This window comes from Alosa pseudoharengus, unplaced genomic scaffold (assembly GCF_046254945.1).
Source record: "Alosa pseudoharengus isolate Yale_2024_CS ecotype anadromous, Long Island Sound unplaced genomic scaffold, YU_APseudo_1.1 YU_APseudo_1.1_scf_23, whole genome shotgun sequence".
NCBI classification, from domain to species: Eukaryota; Metazoa; Chordata; class Actinopteri; order Clupeiformes; family Clupeidae; genus Alosa; species Alosa pseudoharengus.
The window spans coordinates 3,838,090-3,863,089 of NW_027468685.1; the positions used below are offsets into that span (position 1 = coordinate 3,838,090).

The following is a 25,000-nucleotide window of genomic DNA, read 5'->3' on the forward strand; positions in this document are numbered from 1 at the left end:
CATGACTTTGATTTTATTTAGCACGTTTGCCCTAGGCTTTAAAAAAATAATGCTAAAAAGAAATTCCAACTATACAAAATAGACGTTGCTTTAGTGTATGCATGTGTAACACAAGTGGCTCTGCATCTGATTTCAGCAGTCCAACCATAAGCCTATTCAGTAGTAGTCGATCATGTTGCATAACGATTAATCAAGCTCAACGAGGGATAAATTATGTGGTTGCCGTATCTGTCGAAGCGTGTATCGAAACCAAACATCGGAAAACACCACACCAGTTTCGCTGCCACTCTCGAGGTTGTTAGCTGTCATGGTACACTGGGGCGAGACCTCCTACAGACACACGGCGTGTTCAAGGGAAATGTGTGGAGAGCAGTGACCTCGTCTGGCCTAAAGCGATATTGCACACTCACAGGCAGCTCGAACGTTACATGGGCAACTTCAAAAGATATCTTGGGCGCTCACGTCACCTCAAGGTATTAAGAAAAAAAGTCTTGATGTGTCACAAAATAGCTCTCCGGTTTGATTCCCAATGGAAGTGAAAGTTAAAGAAATGGAAACTCCAGAGAAATAGCCTCATGCATAGGCCACAGTAAATGGCAGGAATTACCCTCTTCCAAACCGCCCCCCACCAGAAAAGGACATCAAGGAACTATTTATGAATCCATCCATCCCTTTTCCTGGACAAAGTTCCTGTGGGAGGGTCAGCTGGAAGCATGGGAAAGTTTCTCTGGCTTTTTCCGATCAGTCAACTCCTTATAGGGCACACGCAACACCGACCATCAACCCAGGCGGTTAGAACCAAGCAGATCTCCGCTTGTCATCACAGCACTTCAGAACAACAATAACAAAATCTACTTTACCAGTGATAGGTAAGTGCAAATTATACTTTTAAGTATATATATATATATATATATCCATATACATCCATATGATATCCCAAAGCCACAGATTTTTAGAAATCTGTGTAACATTTTACAAAGGCAACATGTAACGTATAGCTTCACAGACATGCTTTTTCATCATTTTCCTTTCAAATGTGTTTTCAATTAGGCCTAGTTTTAATAAGGGACACGCTTCGTTTCTTTTGATGGTAAGCTACTGCAAGAGCAGGTCCAGAGGCTATATTACATGTTTTGAATCACATTGGCTTAATTCTAGACAAACGTGTGTGTGTTTGAAACTGCATACACAGTGTACCACTTTCATTTCGTCGAGATGTGTATTTCTGACACGCATTAGTTTTAAGACTTTACACTTTGTATTTAGTTTTGGACCTAAGCTGAACTAGGGTAGGCCTACTTATTAACTCGAAGCTGGGGTAGCCGCACGGTGTGTCATTATCCCAACTGATTTTAGGCAAACTTGACAGCACAATTCTGGAACACTGGTCTAACCGAGCGTGTGTATTCTGATGAGCTGCATCTTATTGAAACGAATAACCAATGTCTTCCTCTCGGCACGGATCGTGCGCTTTTTCGCGTGCGCTGTACAAATGCAAACAGTTTGAAGTGCCTTGAGCGAGGGGGGAAAAAACAGCAAAACAAATAATCCAGCAGATAAGGCCAGAGCAGTAATGGCACGGCGCGAAGGATGTTTACACAGATGTAAATCACTAAGACTTAGGGAATGTCAAGTCTGGAGAGCAAGATTCCCCGAGGCTATATGGAAATATCGTCAAAGCGCGAGCGGACTCACGCCGCTCGCGTTAGAGAGCAATAAAAAATAAAACCAAGCCGTTGTTGCCCATTTAATTATGTGTGAAATTGAAACCATGTCAAAGCTTATGTTTTAAATGTGGAAAATGCCTGAAGCTTGTTCTTGAGCTGGGCAAACCAAATGGAAAATTTCAACAAGTCTTGCCTTCAAGTGAGTGACCCCACATAACCTTATCGACGTAATAGAAAACATGTTAGCAAATAGTAGGCCTACTCGGAGGGCGGAACCAATCCAGGTTCTGATCAAAGCAAAGCAATGTAAAACAGTGTAAAATGAGTAATGAGGTGGTCATGACCTGCTGTTGAGGATGACCATTTCAGCCAAAGTGAAGTGAACAGGACTTATCTGATGTGTGTTTCCTGATGAATAATAATAAAAAATCAGATTTAAACACATGGAGATGACGCTCTCATTACAGCACACGAGGGATCATTTTAAAGAAAAAAAAACATCTGTTTATCTGTTTAATTGTAATTATAACTGTGATATAATTTAGTTCTCTATCTTTCTCCAAATCCCGGATGAAGACATGTTATCTCTAAGGGAGGAGTGAAAGTACCACACACCAGATTTGCCCATTTGAACTAGAGTCCGCCAGTGATGATTCATCACTATTGAATTCTCTCACTTAGCTTATTTTAGACACAAGCCTTTCCACTCTCTACTCTACTGGTGTCTGTACCTGTTTGTAGGGCATTCACTCGTTCAGTACATGTTTCTTGGTGTTTTATGCCCCCAACGTCGTGTTAAAGGCAGCGCTGCCTGGAAGGCGCTATGGTTAGCCAAGGGTTAGGGTTAGGATAAGGTGCCGTTAAGTCGACGGTGGCAGAGCTGCCTGGAAGACGACGTTGGGGGCTTAAAACACCATCGAGCTTCAGTACATAGTGTACTACAGTGAATAATTGTACACTACACTGTGCACTGTGTGTGTGATGTGAATAAGTGTGTATACTACATAGCGCACTGTGTGTGTGATGTGAATAAGTATACACTACACTGTGCACTGTGTGTGTGATGTGAATAAGTGTGTATACTACATAGCGCACTGTGTGTGTGATGTGAATAAGTATACACTACACTGTGCACTGTGTGTGTGATGTGAATAAGTGTGTATACTACATAGTGCACTGTGTGTGTGATGTGAATGAGTGTACACTATATACTGCACTGTGTGTGTGATGTGAATAAGTGTAGACTACATAGTGCACTGTGTGTGTGATGTGAATAAGTGTACACTTCATAGTGTGAGTGTACACTACATACTGCACTGTGTGTGTGTGATGTGAATGAGTGTACACTACATACTGCACTGTGTGTGTGATGTGAATAAGTGTACACTGCATAGTGCACTGTGTGATTTGAATGAGTGTACACTACATACTGCACTGTGTGTGATGTGAATAAGTGTACACTACATAGCACACTGTGTAATGTGAATAAGTGTACACTACATAGCGCACTGTGTGTGTGATGTGAATAAGTGTACACTACATAGCACACTGTGTGTGTGATGTGAATAAGTGTACACAACATAGTGTGAGTGTACACTACATACTGCACTGTGTGTGATGTGAATGAGTGTACACTACATACTGCACTGTGTGTGTGATGTGAATAAGTGTACACTAAATAGTGCACTGTGTGATGTGAATAAGTGTATACTACATAGTGCACTGTGTATAGTATATAATATGTGTGTGTGTGTGTGTGTGTATGTGTAAATGTGTATATGAATGTGTGTGTATATTAATATGTGTGTGTGTGTGTATGTGTGTAAATGTGTATATGAATGTGTGTGTATATAAATGTGTGTGTGTGTGTGTGTGTAAATGTGTATATGAATGTGTGTGTATATTAATGTGTGTGTGTGTGTGTAAATGTGTATATGACTGTGTGTGTATAATGTGTGTGTAAATGTGTATATGACTGTGTGTGTATATTAATGTGTGTGTGTGTGTGTTAATGTGTATATGAATGTGTGTGTATATTAATATATGTGTGTGTGTGTGGCCAGGTGACGGAGGATGTCCAGAGCTGACTGGAGCTTCCTGGAGCAGCTGCTTGAGGAGGGCCAGGAGAACTCGACCGGCGTGGGCCGCGTGTGGCTGACCGTGCTCTTCCTCTTCCGCATCCTGGCTCTGGGCACGGCGGCCGAGTCGGCCTGGGACGACGAGCAGTCCGCCTTCGTGTGCAACACCAAGCAGCCGGGCTGCGAGGAGGTCTGCTACGACCAGGCCTTCCCCGTCTCCCACTTCCGCTACTTCGTCCTGCAGATCATCTTCGTGTCCACGCCGACCATCTTCTACTTCGGCTACGTGGCCGTGCGCGCCAGGAAGGCGGCCGAGAGGGACGAGCGACGGCAGGCGGCCGCTGAGGAGGAGGAGGAGGAGAGGAAGAAGCAGAGGAGGAGTCGGAGTCATGGAGCCGGCGCAGAGGGAGGGAAGGCCAAGCTGGAGGTGATTCAGGAGAAGGACGAGGAGCCCGTGGTGGTGGAGGAGGAGACGGAGACGAAGGAGGCGCAGGGAGGAAGAGGAGGTGGGAAGCGAGGTGCGGAGAGGCCCAAGCTGAAGGGCAGACTGCTGGGTGCGTACGCGGTCAGCATCGCCCTGAAGCTGGCCCTGGAGGTGGGCTTCATAGTGGGGCTCTGGTTCCTCTACGGCTTCACGGTGCCAGCGCGGTACGAGTGCCGACGCGAGCCCTGCCCGCACACGGTGGACTGCTTCGTGTCGCGGCCCACCGAGAAGACCATCTTCACCATCTACATCCAGGCCATCGCGGCCGTCTCCGTGCTGCTCAACGTGCTGGAGCTCCTGAACCTCCTGCAGAGGGCCGTCACGCAGCGTCTGGAGAAGCGCTACCGCCGCCAGACCCCCTGGCCGGTCCGAGCCACGCGCGAGATCGCCCGGGCGCCCTCGCACCTGGAGACCAGCAGCAGCGAGACCACTCTAGCGCCGGCCTACGAGGAGAGGGGGCATCAGTACCTGCCCGGCATCGACGTGGCGGGGGCACCGCAGGCTGACCAGAGCTGGGCGCTGGAGGTAGGCGTTGGGGAGACGGCGCCGGGGCTGGCGTCCGACCTGCTGCCCAGCTACCTCAACTGCATCAGCGGCATGAGGCCCCTGGCCAGCGGGGGGCACCACCACAGACACCAGCAGCACCAGCAGATGCACAAGCAGAGCAAGCGCAATAAGCACGGCCACCACAAGGGCGGCGATCCCAAGCACAGGCATTATGTGTGAGGCCCAGGGTGGGGAAGATGCTGATATGATGGAATGTCTTTAGGGAACAGGCAGGGGGGAACAGCATACACACACACACACACACACACACACACACACACACACACACACACACACACACACACATGGATAAACATGGAAATACTCACATACTTGCACGTATGCATATATTCTCACACTCTTACACACATGTAAATATATTGACATATGCACATGTACACACACACACACACACACACACAGACACACACACACACACGTCCCCCGGGGTTCTGTGGATTACAGTAAAAGTGGAGCCATTTCCCTTGTTTGGATGGATACTTGTGTGATGTCTTTTCCCCTCTGAACTTAATTACGCCCGAGGGACAGGAGCCAAAAAAGGCCAGTCCTCTTTCCCAGCAAGCACTGGGGCCCTGGCGTCTGAGAGAGAGACACTGGAGGACCCTGATCTGATCTGATCTGATCTGAGCTGGACTGGACTTGACTGGACTGGACTGGACTTGACTTGACTGGACTGGACTTGACTGGTCGAGGGGACACTTAAGGACTCTATCAGCGGCGTTCAGAAAGCAGATGTGTTGTGGTGACACTTTAGGGAATAGTTTGATCTAAAAACAGTTTTAGGGTGAATGATATTTTGAGAGCCGAGTCAATGGCTCAAAGTAGTGCTTTATTTTGACGTAGTGAGTTGCCCACAAGGTTATTGCTGTATGCTTTTTCCTTGCAAATCCATATGCGGCTCTAACTCAAAACTACTCCGATTAAGGTCATTTTGTGCCCTTAACGAAATATTACACTCATTATCATCCCAAAAATAGATAGGTTGTTATCATCCCAAAATAGATAGGTTGTTTTCTTGGACTGAACTATTCCTTTAAGGACGTTATGAGCGTGCTCAGAAAGCAGCTGTGTCGCTCAGTCTATGGGGACTCGTGACACGACCACAGCAGCGGTACAGAGAGGCTTACACTGTGAGGACAGTAATGGGAGCAGGCTGCACTTATGACACTTATGAGATGAATATTTAACAAAGATATAATTTAAATTTGTTTGCTGTTTATATTTATATTTATTCTATGATGAAGGTAGATGTGAAAACAAAACTTTATAATAAAGTTTTTTAATGCCTTAAATTACTTTCTGTACATTTTCATTTCATATGACTAATTTCTGTTTGAAAACAGAGGCCGAAACCTTCATTGCATTCTTGCCTGTAGACTGATAAAATTGCACACTTGTACTCTACTTTCAGTAGTTTTGGAAAATAATTCCCCTAAATAAATAAAAACCCTGGTCGTTATGCACCTTTTCTCTTGAAAAAGATTACCCACAGCATATTGTGGTTTATTCAGGCACGGATATAGGTCTAAATTCTTCCAATTATCTGAGCCATAGATTTGAATGCATCTCAGTGAGTGACATTCACACAGTTGCTAGATTGTTAGTCTTAAGAGTGAGATGCTGGTGCTTTTTTACTGAAATGTTATTGATAATGAATAAACCTAAAAAGGGACATCCAAGGTCTAAGAGGAGCCAAGGAGCAGGACCGGAGCTCCTGCTCCTTGCTCCTTCCGGAGCTCCGATCCTGCTCCTTGCTCCTTCCGGAGCTCCGATCCTGCTCCTTGCTCTATCCGGAGCTCCGATCCTGCTCCTTGGCTCCTGTTAGACCTTGGATCTCAGTTTTTGACTTCTGTGTCCTGTTCTGTGAGCACCAACCAGGCTGAAGCGCAGGTGACCCCCTTCTACTGAATAAACCTCCCTTTGAGTTGTCTCGTCAGGCGAGAATCCACAATATTAATCTGACACATGCACAAATTAGACTTTTTTTCTAGCCGAATTGAAAATAATATGATTTGGGTGGAACAAACACAATATTCATATGAAAATTATGTAAAGTAAAACAATATGAAAATAAATGCCATGGAATGGTAGTTATTCAACTCTGGATCTCCAATGGTATTTTCCCTCGAGCGTGCATGTGGACCTGGTTCATTCTCAGCTGACGGGCTTTCTCTACTCGCTGTAGATGAGGACAGATCATTGGGCTCAGAAACGTGTCTTACCTGCCAGGGCTGAAGCCTGCGAGGATGGAAAAAGCATAGAAATGCCAGCAGTGTTTCAAAGCAGAACAAATTCTCCGTCATCAGGTAAGGGTGCTGTCCAAAAAAATAATAATATATTAACGTTTGAGAGAGTCCAGATTGCCCCCCTGCTCCCCTACCCTCCACCTGTCTGTCTGCCCACCTGTCTGTCTGCCTGTCTGTCTGCCCACCTGTCTGTCTGTCTGTCTGTCTGTCTGTCTGTCTGTCTGTCTGTCTGTCTGTCTCTCTCACTCTTGCTATCTGTGTCTGCCTCGATTACGTCGTCTCCTCTGCTCTGCTCATTAGTAAATATATGGATATAAATATATATGGATTTGTTTCTGGCAATACATTTGTTGCAATGATACTGCCAATGAAGCATATTTGGATTTGGAACAGAGGATCAAGTTTAATTTATTCTCATTGACATTGGACAGTGAAAAGCACAGCCAACATGGTGCACACACACACACACACACACACACAGGTTTCAGTCTAAAAATAAACAGACAGATGTTGAGCGCTGATAGAATGTTGGAGATTAAAGTAGAGAAGGACACACCATAACTGGATTTGAATTAGTGCCAGTAATGTGGGGAGAGAGAGACAGTAATGTGGGGAGAGAGAGACAGTAATGTGGGGAGAGAGAGACAGTAATGTGGGGGGAGACAGTAATGTGGGGAGAGAGAGACAGTCATGTGGGGAGAGAGAGACAGTAATGTGGGGAGAGAGAGACAGTCATGTGGGGAGAGAGAGACAGTAATGTGGGGAGAGAGAGACAGTCATGTGGGGAGAGAGAGACAGTAATGTGGGGAGAGAGAGACAGTAATGTGGGGAGAGAGAGACAGTAATGTGGGGAGAGAGAGACAGTAATGAGACGCTGATGATAATGAGCCTCCAGATCTATATCTCATCAGCTCAGAGCCACATCTGATTCAGACTAGGACTAAGGGCACACACACACACAAACAAACAATGCACACACACACACACACGCAAACAAACAATGCACACACACACGCAAACAAACAATGCACACACACACACACAAACAACACACATAAACAGACAATACATACATGCACACACACACACACACACACACACACAAACAAACAACACACACAAACAGACAACACATACACGCACACACACGAACGTGCACGTACACACACACATGCACAAACAAACAACGCACACAAACAGACAACACATACATGCACACACTAACTCTGCCGTTAATGTGATCTGGCTACAGGTGGATGTGGTCCAAATTCATGCCATATTGGGGTCGAATCAGTGTCACAATTGTGTAATAACTCAACCAGACTCATACCAGGTCCACATCAGGTCTACACAAAATCGATCTTTCAAAATGATCTGTTCATACAAACATGTTCGCCGCGAACATACGCCTCAGTTCAAGGAATTTGAACGCACCTCCGGTCCACACCAGATCGGGCCATGACTCAGTCAGCTGGCATCTGGGTGGGCGCTTATCTGCCAGAGACCCAGAGCAGGGCCATACACACACACACACACACACACACACACACATAGTTTAAAAAGGCCTCCCTTGACCAATGGGAGGACAATAATAATGGCAGAAATCTCCACAGTCTCTCTTCCTCTCCGCTTGTACTTCTTATCGCTCCCTCACGGCGTGCGCTTTTGCCTTCTGAGCGCCGGTGTTTCTTCTCTCTTCTCGTGCCGATGAGTACTGTAGGTATGCGGGCACGGCCTTCCTTCTCGTGCCGATGAGTACTGTAGGTATGCGGGCACGGCCTTCCTTCTCGTGGCGATGAGTACTGTAGGTATGCGGGCACGGCCTGCCTGCCGGTGGAAAGAATGCGGACCCATCTCCTGTTCTCCCCCAGCCACGCTTGTTCTCCATGAAGGATTAATGATCTCTGCTGAGCCGAACTGTACGGTACGTGCGTGCGTGCGTGCGTGTGTGTGTGTGTGTGTGTGTTTGCGTGTTATCGGCCGTCCTGCCAAGAACAACCCGCCAGGCGGGCATGCTGCAGCCGTCCACACGGCCAGTTATCCTGCGTGCCAGAGTGCAGGGGTCAGGGGGGGTCAGAGGTCACGGAACAGCTGGCAGAGGGGCACCTGCCTTATGACCTCGCAACGAGCGAGCAGAATGGCCGTGAACAGGAGAGAGGGAGGGAGAGAGGGATAGAGAGAGGGAGGGATGGAGAGATAGAGAGACAGAGGGGAAGGGAGAGGACAGAGAAAAAAAGGAAAACGGGAACAGAGCGAGAAAAAGAGAGAGAGAGAGAGAGAGAGAGAGAGAGAGAGAGAGAGAGAGAGAGAGAGAGAGAGAGAGAGAGAGAGAGGAAGAGGGTAGCCAGTGTTCTGTTCAAACAGGGAAAGAGAGAGAGAAAAAGAGAGAGAGAGAGAGAGAGAGAGAGAGAGAGAGAGAGAGAGAGAGAGAGGAAGAGCGTAGCCAGTGTTCTGTTCAAACAGGGAAAGAGAGAGAGAGAGAGAGAGAGAGAGAGAGAGAGAGAGGAAGAGTGTAGCCAGTGTTCTGTTCAAACAGGGAAAGAGAGAGAGAGAGAGAGAGAGAGAGAGAGAGAGAGAGAGAGAGAGTGTAGCCAGTGTTCTGTTCAAACAGGGCACTTTTCCCTTTTCTCTGTTTTCCCTCTCCTCTCTGTGAAGCTCTCTAGCTCCTTCCTCTTGTTTAGTCAGCGGCAGTGCAATCAGACCACTGCCCTTCCTCAGCACACACACACACACTCACACACTCAGAGGAGCCTCTCATCTCACAGAGCCTGGGCTGCATCAGGGCCACATCCGGGCTGCATCAGGGCCACATCAGGGCCACATCACTGCCCTTCCTCAGCACACACACACACACACTCAGAGGAGCCTCTCATCTCACAGAGCCAGAGCCTGGGCCGCATCAGGGCCGCATCAGGGCCACATCAATAGCCTTCCTCAGCACAACACAGACACGGCTACAGCACAAAAACACACTCAGAAGAGCCTCTCATCTCACAGAGCCTGGGCCGCAGCAGGGCCGCATCAGGGCCAGATCTGGCGAGCTCATGTGGCCGATGTGGCCGTAGGCCGCGCTGACATGGTGCTGCACAGGAAACGGCTCATAACCTTGTCAGATACTGTAAGTAATAGGATCAGCCAGGTCACCAGCATTCCGCAGTCAGCTTTCAGCTGTAATCCCCACGCAGGGCCTGCCAACAATGGCACCATGCACACACACACACACACACGCACACACACACACATAGAGACAGACTGACACACACACACAAACACAAACACACACACACACACACACAGACAGACACACACACTGCCGTGCAGACACATACACCGACACACCAAAATGCAATCAATCACAAACCATTTCCTGACATTGTTCCTCTGACCAACCTTTCTTTCGTCTTCTTCAGCAGCAGCAGCAGCAGCAGCACTGACCACTCACGGAAATACAGACATCCCAGCTAACAGCTGACCGCTAGCAGAGACATTGTGCAGAGAGTCCCAGCTAACAGCTGACCGCTAGCAGAGACATTGTGCAGAGAGTCCCAGCTAACAGCTGACCGCTAGCAGAGACATTGTGCAGAGAGTCCCAGCTGACCACTGACAGAGACACAGATAGCGCAGATACAGTAGCCTAGCACACAGTGAAGCGCATGCAGTGTTGCAGTGTTGCGGCATTCCCTTGGCACTCTCTCCCACACTGCGTTTGGACCTATATGCCACTATACACACAGGGCATGCTGGACGACACAGGGCATGCCGGACGACACAGAAACAACACGCAGGATGCAGAGCGGTGCCCACAGGTTTGGAGTGTTTTTCCGGGCCGGCCGGCCGGCCGGGGTGTGTGTGTGTGGTATGGAGTGGGCAGGCAGTGTGTGTGTCTGTCTATGTGTGTGTGTGTGTGTGTGTGGTACGGAGTGGGCAGGCAGCCTACTCAGCCTCAGGGGATCTGGACACAGTCACCAACCTTTCTCTCTCTTTTCCATCTCTCTCTCTCTTTCCATCTCTCCATCTCTGTATCTGTCTCTTCCTCTCTCTCTCCCACATCCCCTCTACCTGTCTCACTCTCTCTATCCATTTCTCTCTATATTTATTTCTCTCTCTCCATCTCTCTCTTTCTGTCTCCATTTATCGCTCACACATTCCCTCTCTCTCTCTCTCCATTTATCTTTCCTGCACTCCTTGACGTCTCACTCTCTGTGCATATTTCTAGCTTTCTTTTTCCTCTCTTTTCTCTCCCCCCTCTCTCCCTCACCCCCTCTCTCACCCCCCCTCTCTCTTACCCCCCTCTCTCTCTCTTTCTCTCTCTCCCTCTATCTCTCTCTCTCTCTCCATCCCGTTGCGTTCCTCAGGGCCGCAGTACCAGACAAAGGTGCCAAACTGTGGCCCTGTGGCGCTCAGAAGACACCTCATACCCACACATCCTGCTAACGCAACGGATGAGACATCCTCACTGAGAGAGAGAGAGAAAGAGAGAGAGAGAGAGAGAGAAAGAGAGAGAGAGAGAGCACAGCAGAGCAACAACAGGCACCAGCGTGAACACAAAAACAACCCCTCTAAAAATAAAGCTGTTTGTGCTGCGACTGCATGATTTAGTCTCTGGAAGAAGGCAGGGAACACATACAAAATCCAACAATCCTTTTGTCAAAAAAAAAACAAAAACCTTTTGTCTGAGACATCTACATTTGTATTCTGGGACAGAATGACAGAAATTTTGGTGAGCTGAATCCTCGCTCTCTGTCTCTCTCTTGTAATGAGACAGAAAGCCAAACGGACTGATTTGGTCTCCCAAGCAGAACTGCACACTCACTGTCATCAGTGAGTCACCATAGAAATGACATTCTCTTTTGTGAACACAAAGGTGGCAAGCGTGACTCTCTAACTGTTCTCATATAATCACATTATTATATGAAAATGCTGAACATACCCCGCGCACTACCAGGCAAAATCCGATTTTATAGCTTGATGTGACACATATCTGATATTGCCTAAACAGCACAAGTCACATGAAATCTGACTTTTTCCATTCTGATTTAGGCCACTTCCATATATGTATGTAAAAGTCTGATGTGACATGCAGTCTGAACAGTTACATCGGAATTCATGTGACTTTTAAGTTCTTTATTGACATTTATCAAAATGTTGCGCTGGCGGAGTTCCAGATATTTCACAGGAGCAGCACAGAAATTGGGGACACTCTCTCTTATGTGTGCTGTTTCATCACTCGGAGGAAATGAAAGAGTTCGACAATTCAAGGTAGTCGGTCAGTTGGGTGCTGTGCGTGTGGTTTGTTGTTGTATTGTGTGTGTGGGTCAGTTCAGGATCTATCACCAGTCCTGACTGGGGTAGGAATCTCATATTGGCCACATTTAATAAAAACAGCCACACAAACAATCAGCTTTGAGCAAAACATCAGATTTGAGCATTACAGTTCCGTTCACATCAAAAATGTTTTAACTATAATGATAACAGCAAAGAAGAATCAGTGTGGACGCTTTTACCGTTAGTAATACATAGTTATCGTTTTACCGTTATAGTAATACATAGTTATCGTTTTACTGTTATAGTAATGGTTATCATTTTACCGTTATAGTAATACATAGTTATCGTTTTACCGTTATAGTAGTACATGGTTATCGTTTGACCGTTATAGTAATACATGGTTAACGTTTTACCGTTACAGTAATAGGCCTACATAGTTATCGTTTTACCGTTATAGTAATACATAGTTATCATTATCGTTTTACCGTTATAGTAATACATGGTTAACGTTTTACCATTACAGTAATAGGCCTACATAGTTATCGTTTTACCGTTATAGTAATACATAGTTATCATTATCGTTTTACCGTTATAGTAATACATGGTTAACGTTTTACCGTTATAGTAATACATAGTTATCGTTTTACCGTTATAGTAATACATGGTTAACGTTTTACCTTTACAGTAATAGGCCTACATAGTTATCGTTTTACCGTTACAGTAATAGGCCTACATAGTTATCGTTGTACCGTTATAGTAATACATGGTTATCGTTCCCGGTGCCAACGGCCCTTAAGGCTTGCGGTGTGAACCTAGTCCTAGAGTCAGTGTAGCCTGAGTGTAATCTGCCTGACACCTCTGAGCAGCTGCATGTTCTGCATGCATAAGACAGCTCCCCTGTTCTACACTGCAAAAAACAGCTTATCTAATAAAATGGCAGAATAGCTTTGTAATTGAAAGACAGCAACTGTGGAAGGTTTAGTACCTGTGGAATATATTTGTAAGTGAAGGACATATGAGTAATACTTAAAATCGTTCGTGTTATTTTTTTGTTAAGTCACAAATCAGTTTTACAGTTACAAATCCTGATACACACACACACACACAATACATATGAGACGCTTCTTATCCCTAAGGTGGTGCAAAAGTCTGTGCACCTGTAGAAAAGATTTGAAACTGTAGGACAACTTTTTGTGTGTAGAATATTGTAATTGTAGAATATTTTTGTAATGGTAAAATATTTTTAACTGTAGGATGATTTGTAGCTGTAAAACGGATCCGTACCTGTAGAATAGATCTGTAAGTGTAGGGCATATTTGTAATATTGACAATTACTTGTACATCATTTTTACAGTTACACATAATTTCTACAGTTTCAAAATGTAATACACACGTACAAAACATTTGAGTCTAATATTCTTCTATACAATACCAAATAGATTTTGTGATCTTAATATAAGATTAAAAACACTTGGTTAGATTTTTTTTTGCATTGTTATCATTGCCTGTATTATACAACTCTCTGTTTGCGTAAGTGTGTGTTCACACACAGTCATGAGCACAATGCATTGTGTTTTTCCCTGGATTGACTCCACAGAAATACACACTCTTGCTACGCTCTGACCCCGCTCCAAAACAGTCTGAATAGGCAATCCTCACAAGCAGCACATCAACACTAGACAGCGTTCTGAATTTAGACCGCACAAAACTAGAGAGAGAGAGAGAGAGAGACAGACAGAGAAATAGAGAGAGAGAGGGAGGGAGGAAATGGGCTTGGACGGACTTCCTGGTCTGTCTTCGGAGCCTCTGGAGTGGATTGTTCACCCAGACAATGGTGTGGAGGTGGTGGCGTTGTTACATTGTTTCATTCCTCGAGGGTTGGGGGGAGGAATGGGCAACCCCCCCCATAAGTTCTACTGAAATGTCATGGCCAGCTCATCAAAGAGTCCTGATGGATAAGGTAACATAACAGGGACGTGGTCAGCATGCTAACAGTGCGTGGACATTCAAAAGGTGGCCGCACACACAGATAGATACACACACACACACACACACAAACATATTCACACACAGACGCACGCACACACACACACACACACAGACACACACACACACACACACACACAGACACACAAACACACACACACACACACACACACACACACACAATGCAGTCGACAGGATGGAGGCCAGTGAGCAAACAGTGTGTGGACACTCAAAAGGTGGCCCCAGCCTGCCTGATTGCCTTCTTCAATAGGTGGTATAGGGCAGGGGTGGTGTGTGTGTGTGTGTGTGTGTGTGTGTGTGTGTGTGTGTGTGTGTGTGTGGTCAATCAGTTCCTGTTGACGAAGCTGGGCGAAATTGGCTTGTTAGTGTGCAGTGGGCCGGTGAGTGAGCAGAGCATCACTTCCCACCTTCCTCAAGGGTCACTCGAGCGATTCTCAAAATCGGAACAAATACAGGAATGATGTTTTTGACAAAACGAAAGCCTTCTGTAAATTCTTTAAATTGGACAACTATATGATTTTGAAAATTTTTCACTTTTGCCCCCACAAACAATTCTTCAGCTTGCGTTCAGCCCAGTGTATCCAAATAGAATCAGCTGAACAATCAACAATCAAAGGACACACGAAGATCAGGGATTGGTCCCCTGGGATGGTCCTCAAGAAACAATAATGGACTTGTCTAATTACCCCTGGGGTGGTTCAAAGGGGGCCATTGCTGGGGCAGTTGTGGGAACTGCGGGGTGAAGAGCCTGGGAACGGGGCGTCCCTCAGGTGCCGGCCCATTGTTCTGCGGGACGGTGGGAATGGCAGCGGCGGTGGCGGCGTGCGCCATCATTGTTTGCGGCGCTCACACACACTCACACACACATCCTGCTGTTGAGAGGGAGGCACAGGGGCGACAGCCGTCGCGCTTCCCTCTTCTCTGCCCAGGAACAATGGCTTCTTCCCTACCAGACACCCTGGGAAACGTGTGCGTGTGTGTGTGTGGGTGGGTGAGCCTCACTCCGACCGGCCTGTTACCTGCGCGCACACACACACACTCTTACTGATACAATCAGTGAGAATGGTTGTGCGGGAAGCTCCTTGATGCTTTTCTAAACATCTTGGCACCCTAATACTAATACTTGGTGAGATGGTGAGATATGAAGATATGTTGTATACTACTACAGTTCACCCCTTTCAGCCCAAAATGACTCATGCCAAATGTTACTTTTTAATGAATCGTTATTTGACCAAAAGGTTTCTTCTGACTTGAAATAAGCTCACCATCTTTTGTCATGTACTTTGTCATCTCAAGCTAGAAGGATCAGTCGAATTAAAATTGACAGCAAATCAAAATTTGGCATGAGTGAATTATTTCATGGCCAATGATGTGTTGTTTCCACTCTCTCCACTGCTGATTAATGTTGAGATATCAGCAGCTTTCATCAGATGTTGGCGCGGTGCTGATTATGCTGGGATGTCAGCTGAAGATACTGCTTATGAGACAAAGGGCTTCAGTGTCACAGCAAACATCTTAGGGAACCATATCCCCTCACACACACACGCACACACGCATGCACACACGCACGCACGCACACACACACACACACGCACGCACGGCACACACACATGGACGCACGCACGGACGCACACACACACACACACACACACACACGATGACCTGTGTTACAACCCCCTGCAGTGAGTGTGGAGGGTCCTTGTGGGGTTTCCCCAGACTGTGTGGCGTGGGTCCTGGCCTGCTCTGACGTTAGCACAGGGAGGTTTCTGTAGTCCACAGCGCGCTGCAGGGTCCTGGAAAATCATCTGACACAGCTGGAGGCTTTTCCACCCCTCTCTCCTCTCATCTCTCCTCTCTTCCTCCTCTCCACTCTCCTCTCCCCCTCTCCTCCCCTCTCCTCCTCCTCTCCCCCTCTCCTCTCTCTCTCCTCCTCTCTCTCTCTCCTCCCCTCTCACCATGTTTTTCCTCCATCTAATTAATGGCAAGAAACAGAGCAAAACCTACAGCAGCTGAGGATCTGGTAGACAGAGCAATGGAAAGGTAAAGGAGAAGAGAGAGGGAGGAACAAGGAAAGAGAGAGAGATAGAAATCAGGGAGAGAGGAGTAGAAAGACTGAGAAGAGAATAAACAGTGAAGTGCAGAGACAGAGATAAGGGAAGTAAGAGACAGAGAGACAAAGAGAAGAGAGGAGAGAGAGAGAGAGAAAGAGAAGAAATAGGAGAGAGAGGAGAGAGAAGAGAGAGAGAGGAGAGAAAGAGAAGAGAGGAGAGAGAGAAAGAGAATCAATAGGAGAGAGAGAGAAAGAGAAGAGAGGAGAGAGAATAGAAAGAGAGAGAATAGAGAGGAGAGAGATGAAAAAAGTGAAAAAATGAATGAAAGAGTGAGAGGGATAGTGAGGCAGAAACTTGGAGAGGTAGTTAAGAGAAGAGAGATAGTGTGTGTGTGTGTGTGTGTGTGTGTGTGCACGTGTAGGAGAGGCTGATGACGGCAGGTAGGGCAGCATTAATGTGAAACAGCAGGCTTAAATCACACACTCATAAACTTTCACTGGGTGCTTTTGGCAGTGTGTGTGTGTGTGTGTGTGTGTGCGCGCGCGTGTGTGTGTGTGTGTGTGCTTTTGGCAGTGTGTGTGTGTGTGTGTGTGTGTGTGCTTTTGGCAGTGTGGGCCAAGGCCCAGCTCCCACCTCCCTCCTTCCATCCTTTGCTCTCCTCCTCTCTCTCTCTGTATCCCTCGCTCCATCCATCCCTTCTCCCTCTGGTCTTGGCACTGAGGAAAAGGTTGCTTTTATTAAGTGTGTTCCTGAGGCCGCACACAGCCTCTCTCCACCGCTATTAATCAGAGGAAGCACCGCACAGCACTGCAACCAACCGCACCATAGAGAGACAGGGGGAGAGAGGGACTGACTGAGTTATTGAGAGAGAGAGAGAGAGAGAGAGAGAGAGAGGTGGGGGGTGAGTGAGTGAGTGAGGGAAAGAGAGAGAGGTGGTGGGGTCAAGAGAGAGACAGGAGACGGGGGGGGAGTGAGGGAGAGAGAGAGGAGAAAAAGAGAGAGGGAGAGAGAGACAGAGTGAGAGAAAGAGAAACAAGGGAGAGAGGAGAAAAAGAGAGAGACAGAGTGAGAGAAAGAGAGAGAGAAGGGGGAAAGAGGAAATAGACTGATGGGCGTTATTAAAGCGGACAGGAGACGAGGGCTGCTTTCTGTCTGATGTGAAGAACAATAGCCCTCAGTGACATGTTCTTCTCCACAGGGTTTGTTCATCCAACAACACAGAGGAGCACTGGGTGGCGAACGCTAGAGCAAACAGAACACCAGGCCATGCTAACACACACATAGAGCACCAGGCCATGCTAACACACACAGTAACACACACAAAGTTTACCACTTTCTCTGGGTTAACATGGGCTCTTCTATTAGGAGGTTTACCACTTCTTCTGGGTTAAATTACCCAGATCTGTCACTTTACCACCTACAGTACTTGGAATAGCCAGAGGTGGACGAAGTACACAATTCCTTGACTTAAGTGAAAGTATAGATACACCTTGTCAATTACTCCAATACAAGTGAAAGTTGCTAAGATTTTTACTTAAGTTGAAGTACAGAAGTACTTGCTTTTAAAAATATTTAAGTATTCAGAAGTACAAGTATTTCTCATTTGTAATGTATTGTAATGTCATGTTTATTTGGTCACTAGTCACTACAGTAATAGGGTATACATAATTTGGTCACTCATAGGACTTACATCCAACAAATTAATTTGACCTTTTCCTAACTTTGCAACTGTTCAAATGGATGCAATAATAATTTAAATCATTATTCATTCTCTGTTCACAAATCTAAAAACATTTTAACTGCCAAATACAAAGCCAGATAACTCAATTTTGAGTAGATTATTTATTGTTTAATGATGTACGCTAAATATCTAGTGAGTGTCAGATGATTGTCCAATTTCACAATGATCATGGAGGATAACCTGGTTAACACCGTACCACTTCTACCCAAGTCTCAATTGCAAACAGGCTTGTGTAGTTCTCCCAGGCTACATGGAGGATGTTCTGATGAAGAATCTATTGTTCTGATGAAGAATCTATTGCAAACAGGTTTGTGTAGCTCTCCCATGCTACATGGAGGATGTTCTGATAAAGAATCTATTGTCATCATCATTACCACAGCCAATTCAGCCAAGTTCAAATGGGACTATTAAAAAAAATGAACTTCAAGATGGTCAATCACATTATTGCATTCAAAGACTCAAAAGTGGTTAAAAGTAACGAATACTTCATGCTCATATTTCAAATGTAGTGGAGTCAAAAGTACTGTATTTGTCATTTAAATGTAGTGGAGTAAGTCACAAGTTTCCAAAAATATTAATACTCAAGTAAAGTACAGATACTCAAACATCATACTTAAGTACAGTAATCAAGTAAATGTACTTAGTTACTGTCCACCCCTAGGAATAGCCGACACCTCTGATGTCAAAACAACCCTGCACAAGTTTTGCATGCAGTTCAACTTGTACATTTTAATTTCAAATTTTTAAACATTCCGACATGCATTCAAACGTGAAATAATAGATCATCAGTGTTAGTCTAGATCAGCTTTTTTCCATCAAAAGTAGACATCTTATAATCTCCCTGGAAAGAGATGTCTTACATCATCCTGTATACTGTCTCTCTGACACTGTGAACAGCAGCACCGGAGCGTCACAGGGAACTGTGCTCTCTCCAGTCCTGTTCACCCTGTACACGTCTGACTTCTGCTACTACACCGAGTCATGCCACATGCAGAAGTTTTCTGACGATACTGCAATTGTAAGTTGTATCAGGGACGAGCAAGAGGAGGAGTACAGGAGCCTGGTGGAGGACTTTGTGCAATGGTGCAAACTCAATCATCTTCAACTCAACACTTCAAAGACCAAGGAGATGGTGGTGGATTTCCGCAGGTCTAACCCCGCACTGCTACCAGTCTCCATTGATGGGGTCAATGTGGAGGTGGTAAGCACCTACAAGTATCTGGGTCTCCACCTGGACAATAAACTGGACTGGTCAGCCAACACTGATGCACTCTACAAGAAAGGGCAGAGCAGGCTGTACTTCCTGAGGAGGCTGCGGTCCTTCAATGTGTGCAGTAAGCTCCTCAGGATGTTCTACCAGTCTGTTGTTGCCAGCGTCCTCTATATGCAGTGGTATGCTGAGGAGGAAGCACAAAGAAGAAGGATGCTGGGCGACTTGACAGGCTGGTAAGGAAAGCTGGCTCTGTAGTGGGAGCTGAACTGGAGTGCATCACTTCAATATCTGACAAAAGGACCCTGAACAAACTGATGAACATTTTGGACAATGAGTGTCACCCACTCCACAGCACTATTGTAAAGCAGAAGAGCCTGATCAGCTGGAGACTTCGCTCACTGCCTTGTACAACAGACAGACTGAGGAAGTCATTTGTCCCCAGGGCCATTGAACTGTTCAATGCTTCACTAAAGGGAAGAGGAGAGATAGACTTCTCTGCTTAGTCTGCCTCTCCACCCTCTCCATGTTTGAGTACTGTCTGTCCACTAGCCACTTTTTACCACTGTCTTACTGCCTCACTGTTTGCGTGCTATATTAGCACATATTAGGGGTGTAACGGTACACAGAAGTCACGGTTCGGTTCATACCTCGGTTCGGACATCACGGTTCGGTACGAGTTCGGTACAATGGAGGGAAAAGCAAAACAAAAATGCAGAAAGCATTTTTTTTATTGTGCATGTCTCAGGCTGTACCACCTAGTGTCATACAGTCTCTTCCCTGAGCTATCTGCAACAGCCTGAAGTGTGTAAGATATAGGCTAAACAGTACAATAAGTACCCAGACTCCATCTGTAACTTGTAAACAAAATAAGACAATCAGCTATAAAACTGAAAATAGGCCTACAGCATCTCTTATTTCTGAAAGTGCAAATTACATAGAAAAATGATTTTTAAAAATCCACTTAAGCAAGACCTTCAACATCTGTGTTTAGTTGTATATGGAAGGGTCTACAATTTGCCTCAATATTTTTCATTGTGTGTAAAGTAATAATCTAGCCTACTAACTGTGAAAATATCACACTATTTTGCCTTTTTTTTTTTAAACAAAATTGCTCCTTTCATTTCATAAACAGACTACAACTAGAAGTCACGTGACTTTGCCCTTTGACGTTAACTCACCGTACTAGCATGGTTTGTTTATTAGCCTGGTTAGCGTTGTCACTTTATTTTACTGTCTATGCACTTAACACTACCAGCTCCTCATGTGAGAAGTTACAAGTTACCCCAACATAAAGGTAATTACCATGCGATTTACATAGCTTTCTGTCATTACGAAATCATTTAATTTAAGCCATAGGTTTTGGCCCTATTTGTATGTGTATCCAAAGGCTGCTGAAGCGCAGGGGAAGTTTTTTTCCCCTCGTTTCAGTGATTGGTAGCCTACATCATCTGGGTGATGGCTTCGAATATGTGTAGCATTTATTCCACTCACATACCCAATAACTGCTGAACAACGCTGACACACAGTTTCATCTTATCCACCACTCTTTCGCCTGTACTAACGTTACTGTAACTGAAGTTCTCAAACTTGCGATCTTAAATAGACCAGCGGATCCTCTAACTCTTGTGGGTCTAACCTTAGTGCTGCTAATGACTGACGGACTCGACTGACGACCTGACAAAAAAAAACATAGGCGCCAATCAGAGCTTCAGAGCTAAGGCGAGGCTACAGATTAGCGTTAGGTGTCGCTAAAGAACTCCCGTAACTCTCGCTACTTAACAGTAATTGCGCATGACATTAATTAATCCGCACACGAGTTTTATGTATTTTTATACCGTGTATTCTCCGTGTAAATTCATGCACCGAACCGTGACGCCCGTACTGTTTCGGTTCAATACGAATACATGAACCGTTACACCCCTAGCACATATGCATAACCCCTCCCTCCATCCCACAGCCGGATTGTGGCCACACTTATACCTTTTCTTAATATAGGTATATATATATATATATATATATATATAGTTTTCTATAGTTGTTTTTTTTATATTACCTTGCCTACTCTCTTATATGTCCATATTTATTTTATACTGGTCTCTGTTGGACTTACTCATTTGCACCATCACCATGACACTCACTCACACAGAGCACCTTACCTTACTATGCACAGAGAATCACAGGCTCAGTCCCTGCCTCAGTCATTGCAAGCGCCTCATGATTAATCACCCACTATGTGGATACTGTTTTTAGACTTGATTTAGATTTTGTGTTATTTAGTATAATTTGTATTTTAGTATATTCTTTATCTTCTACTATTGCTTAGCTGTGTTTTTTATATTATGTACTTTTAATTACTTTTTTCTGCTGTTAGTGAATGTGTGTGTGATGTCTGTATGCTACTGAGACCTTGAATTTCCCCTTGGGGATCAATAAAGTATCTATCTATCTATCTATGATAACAGACAACATATGCACACACACAAAACATAAAGGCAAAGGTTGGCATTTGGTTCACAACTCATCTACAGTCTGAAGTGCTGAAGTAAAGACCAATGTCTCTCTTCTATGCGTGAGGGATAGAATTATGTCTTTTATTTTGTCTTTTTATTCTTTATTTTTAAATGATTTTACCTTGTGCGTTTCTATGTTTTCTTTTTTATTACAACCTTTTATGCTTTTATTTGCTATTCCTGTTTGCTTTTGTTTATGTAAAGCACATTGAATGACCTCCGTGTATGAAATGCACTATAATAAATAACCTTGACTTCAAGTTAATTCTGCAAACCTACCACCACAAATAGAATTGAATTCTGTGGGAAACACTGCTGTGATAACCTTGACTTGACTAAAAATGAGACCAAATGAGCATGTGCACACAGTTAAAAGGGCTCTTTGACTTTACTGGTACAGTACAAACCAACACAGGAGGCGTTACATGAACACAACTGGCATGTGTGTGTGGGCAATGGAGACTGCCTGTGTGTGTGTGTGTGTGTGTGGGCAATGGAGACTGTGTGTGTGTGTGTGTGTGTGTGTGGGCAATGGAGACTGCCTGTGTGTGTGTGTGGGCAATGGAGACTGTGTGTGTGGGCAATGGAGACTGCCTGTGTGTGTGTGTGTGTGTGGGCAATGGAGACTGCCTGTGTGTGTGTGTGGGCAATGGAGACTGTGTGTGTGTGTGTGTGGGCAATGGAGACTGTGTGTGTGTGTGTGTGGGGAGACTGCCTATGTGTCAGTCTCATCAGCCAAGCTCAAGGACCGAGACTCTCTGCCAACTCAGTGGGTGTTCAGTGACTGATCAGATCTCAGTCTCTGGCTCTTCAAGGTTGAATCCAAGTCTAACAGTTTCACAGCCGAGTGACATAGGGTACATGTTTTAGCTAGTAACACTTTTATCTGGAGTTTATTACAGATGACAAATAACACAATAGCTGTTTCTAACTAACACACACACACTTTATGCAGGCACTCATAATGACCAAACAGCCGTCTGCAAAATGGACCACAGAAACTCTGGAACTCAGCAACACACTACTGGAGTATCTCCCAGTTCCAGAGATCATCAGCCCCCCACCTCATCCCCCCCCCTCTGTCAAGGCCTCTTGCTTCAGTTTCCACACTGAAGGAGTTATCATCGGTTGCCCCCCATCCCACACAGACCTTCCCAGCTCTGCTTTACAGTCACACCCGAGACCTGGTGGACGAGTCAAAAATACATGTGCAACACCGCCACCTAGAGTCCAAAGAGACAACAAGTCCCCAAATCATACAATCACATCACACTCGAATGAGGTAATGGGAGTCGGATGCAAATTTGGTTAACCACCCTAACAGAAGGATGTGTATGTTTATGTTTAAGTGTATGTGTGTGTGTGTGTGTGTCGAGTCTGATTGTGCGCAGCTTTGATACAACATACTCATTATGTAATATACTACAACAGAAAACAGAATTTAAATAGCCTATGTGACAGCAACTTCCACTGGTAATGGTCTAGCTTCTAGTGTCAGTGACACGATTAGAACCTGAATGTGGTTGGATTCTGTTCTTGAAACAGATGCACGATTGACAAGATGACAAAGTTCCCCTCAGCAGTCAACGGGGATTAACACTTCCCACAACTTTCTCAACTCTTCACCGGTCGGTTTCTCTCGAGCACTGCCCTTGGCGTGAACTCGATTTTGTCCTTCAGGCTAACGACCTCGGTACTGTCCCGGCCAGCAAGCTCCGCCAGTCTGCGCTCCTCTCGAACCTCCGAAACACCCCTCTCGTCCTGGTGCGTGGAGGGGGTCCCCCGAATGAACCACTCGAGATGGTAGCCCACAGCACCGACAACGAATGCCACCGGGAAGGTCACGTAGGGTGCGTATGTGCGCATGGCAGTCCAGACAATGGGCCACATGGCTGCAAACTGCGAAAGATCAAACGCCAACACAAAACAATGACCACCACACACAACTGGACCTGTTACGCAGCTAATCAGTAGGCATAGGTAGCTAGCATGCTATTACAGTTCAATAGCGAAGAGCCAAGCTAACTGGCTAATACACACTGAAGAATGCTAATAATGCTATCGATGCAGCATTCAAGCACGACTTGTGTTTGGAGAGTAATATGATCTCAATATGAGTTTGAGGACAAGGCTCTGTCGTTGATCTGTATGCTTCATGTTCATACAACAGTAACTACATTTAGCAGACTCGCTTGTTATCTAACATTGCAGGACTAAGTTACTGTGATGCAACCATGCAAGAGTAGCATGCCGGGTGTAACAGTGGAGCAAAGCTAATTCCACCTTCTTTTAATACTAAACTTTATTTCGGTTCGGTGCCGGTACATATTGTTTCCTATATATCAGTACTTTTAGATCACATTGTAACGCTGATACTATTGTACGATGCTAATCAACTCACCTTTTTGGTACAGCAAAGGCTCCTCGCGCACTTCCTTATTTAAGCCCGCCCCATTCATTTGCTGATTCGTTTCTGACGTAAACTAGATGTGCCTCATGGAGGTATTATGATGTGCCTGTCTGTGTTGGAACATGGGCGACGCCCAGTGGTCAAAATAAAAAAAGAACATCCATCTACGAACCTCATGAGAAACCCCAAATTGTCAAAGTAAGCCATCATTTATTTTTCAGCAAAATAGCACACAGATACAAGGTTTGTAATGAAGTACATCGTTCCATAATAAGTACATTTGATTGCATTTTTTTTTTAATTAAAAGTTTCACCAGATATTTGGCCCCAAATGTCAGAATTCAACAGCCAACCATTCACTCACATGGATAGTCTCCTTTTGTCATTGTGCCAGTTAAGAAACACCCCCCACATCCCATAGATATGTTTAGCCATTTCAATATTGTGACCAGTTTTATGAATTATGTTTAAATACCTCAAGAAGGCTACGCACAGGGGGTGCTTCCCACTTCATAAAACGACAACATAAAAAACCTACATTAAAAGATACAGCCCAAACAAACTGGTGAACAACAAACTGAAACTGGCTTTCTCCACACAACAGAAAAAGTGACTGAAGAACTTCAGTGCATTATGCTCTGGCTATATACTTCATTAAATAATCTGTGTTAATGGCTGGACATAGAGGCACAGGAGAGTATATCAGGGAAAATGGCACTTTTGTCGGTCTTCAAGTGATACTGCCTTTCTAGAGGCTGTGC

The 25,000-nt window shown here is 45.3% G+C and overlaps 3 protein-coding genes across 4 annotated transcripts in view; 1 reads left to right on the plus strand and 2 right to left on the minus strand.

The window, feature by feature from the left end:
• Nucleotides 1-759: 759 nt before the first annotated feature.
• gja4 (gap junction protein alpha 4) lies at nucleotides 760-6,082 on the plus strand. Its single transcript, XM_076301142.1, has 2 exons — nucleotides 760-869; nucleotides 3,731-6,082. Exon 2 carries the CDS (start codon nucleotides 3,741-3,743, stop codon nucleotides 4,953-4,955), a length of 1,215 nt encoding a protein of 404 aa, XP_076157257.1. The 5' UTR covers nucleotides 760-869; nucleotides 3,731-3,740; the 3' UTR covers nucleotides 4,956-6,082.
• A 16,116-nt stretch (nucleotides 6,083-22,198) lies between these two features.
• On the minus strand, nucleotides 22,199-24,294 carry smim12 (small integral membrane protein 12). The gene is made up of 2 exons (XM_076300880.1): nucleotides 24,231-24,294; nucleotides 22,199-23,728 (listed from the first exon to the last, which is right to left on the minus strand). Exon 2 carries the CDS (start codon nucleotides 23,717-23,719, stop codon nucleotides 23,444-23,446), a length of 276 nt encoding a protein of 91 aa, XP_076156995.1. The 5' UTR covers nucleotides 23,720-23,728; nucleotides 24,231-24,294; the 3' UTR covers nucleotides 22,199-23,443.
• Nucleotides 24,295-24,429: 135 nt separating this feature from the next.
• pef1 (penta-EF-hand domain containing 1) overlaps nucleotides 24,430-25,000 on the minus strand; it is a 9,436-nt gene continuing 8,865 nt past the window's right edge. For both annotated transcript variants that reach the window (XM_076301145.1, XM_076301144.1), the window contains exon 5: nucleotides 24,430-25,000. This exon is cut by the window's right edge and continues 986 nt beyond it. The gene's annotated coding sequence lies outside the window, so the exon portion shown is untranslated.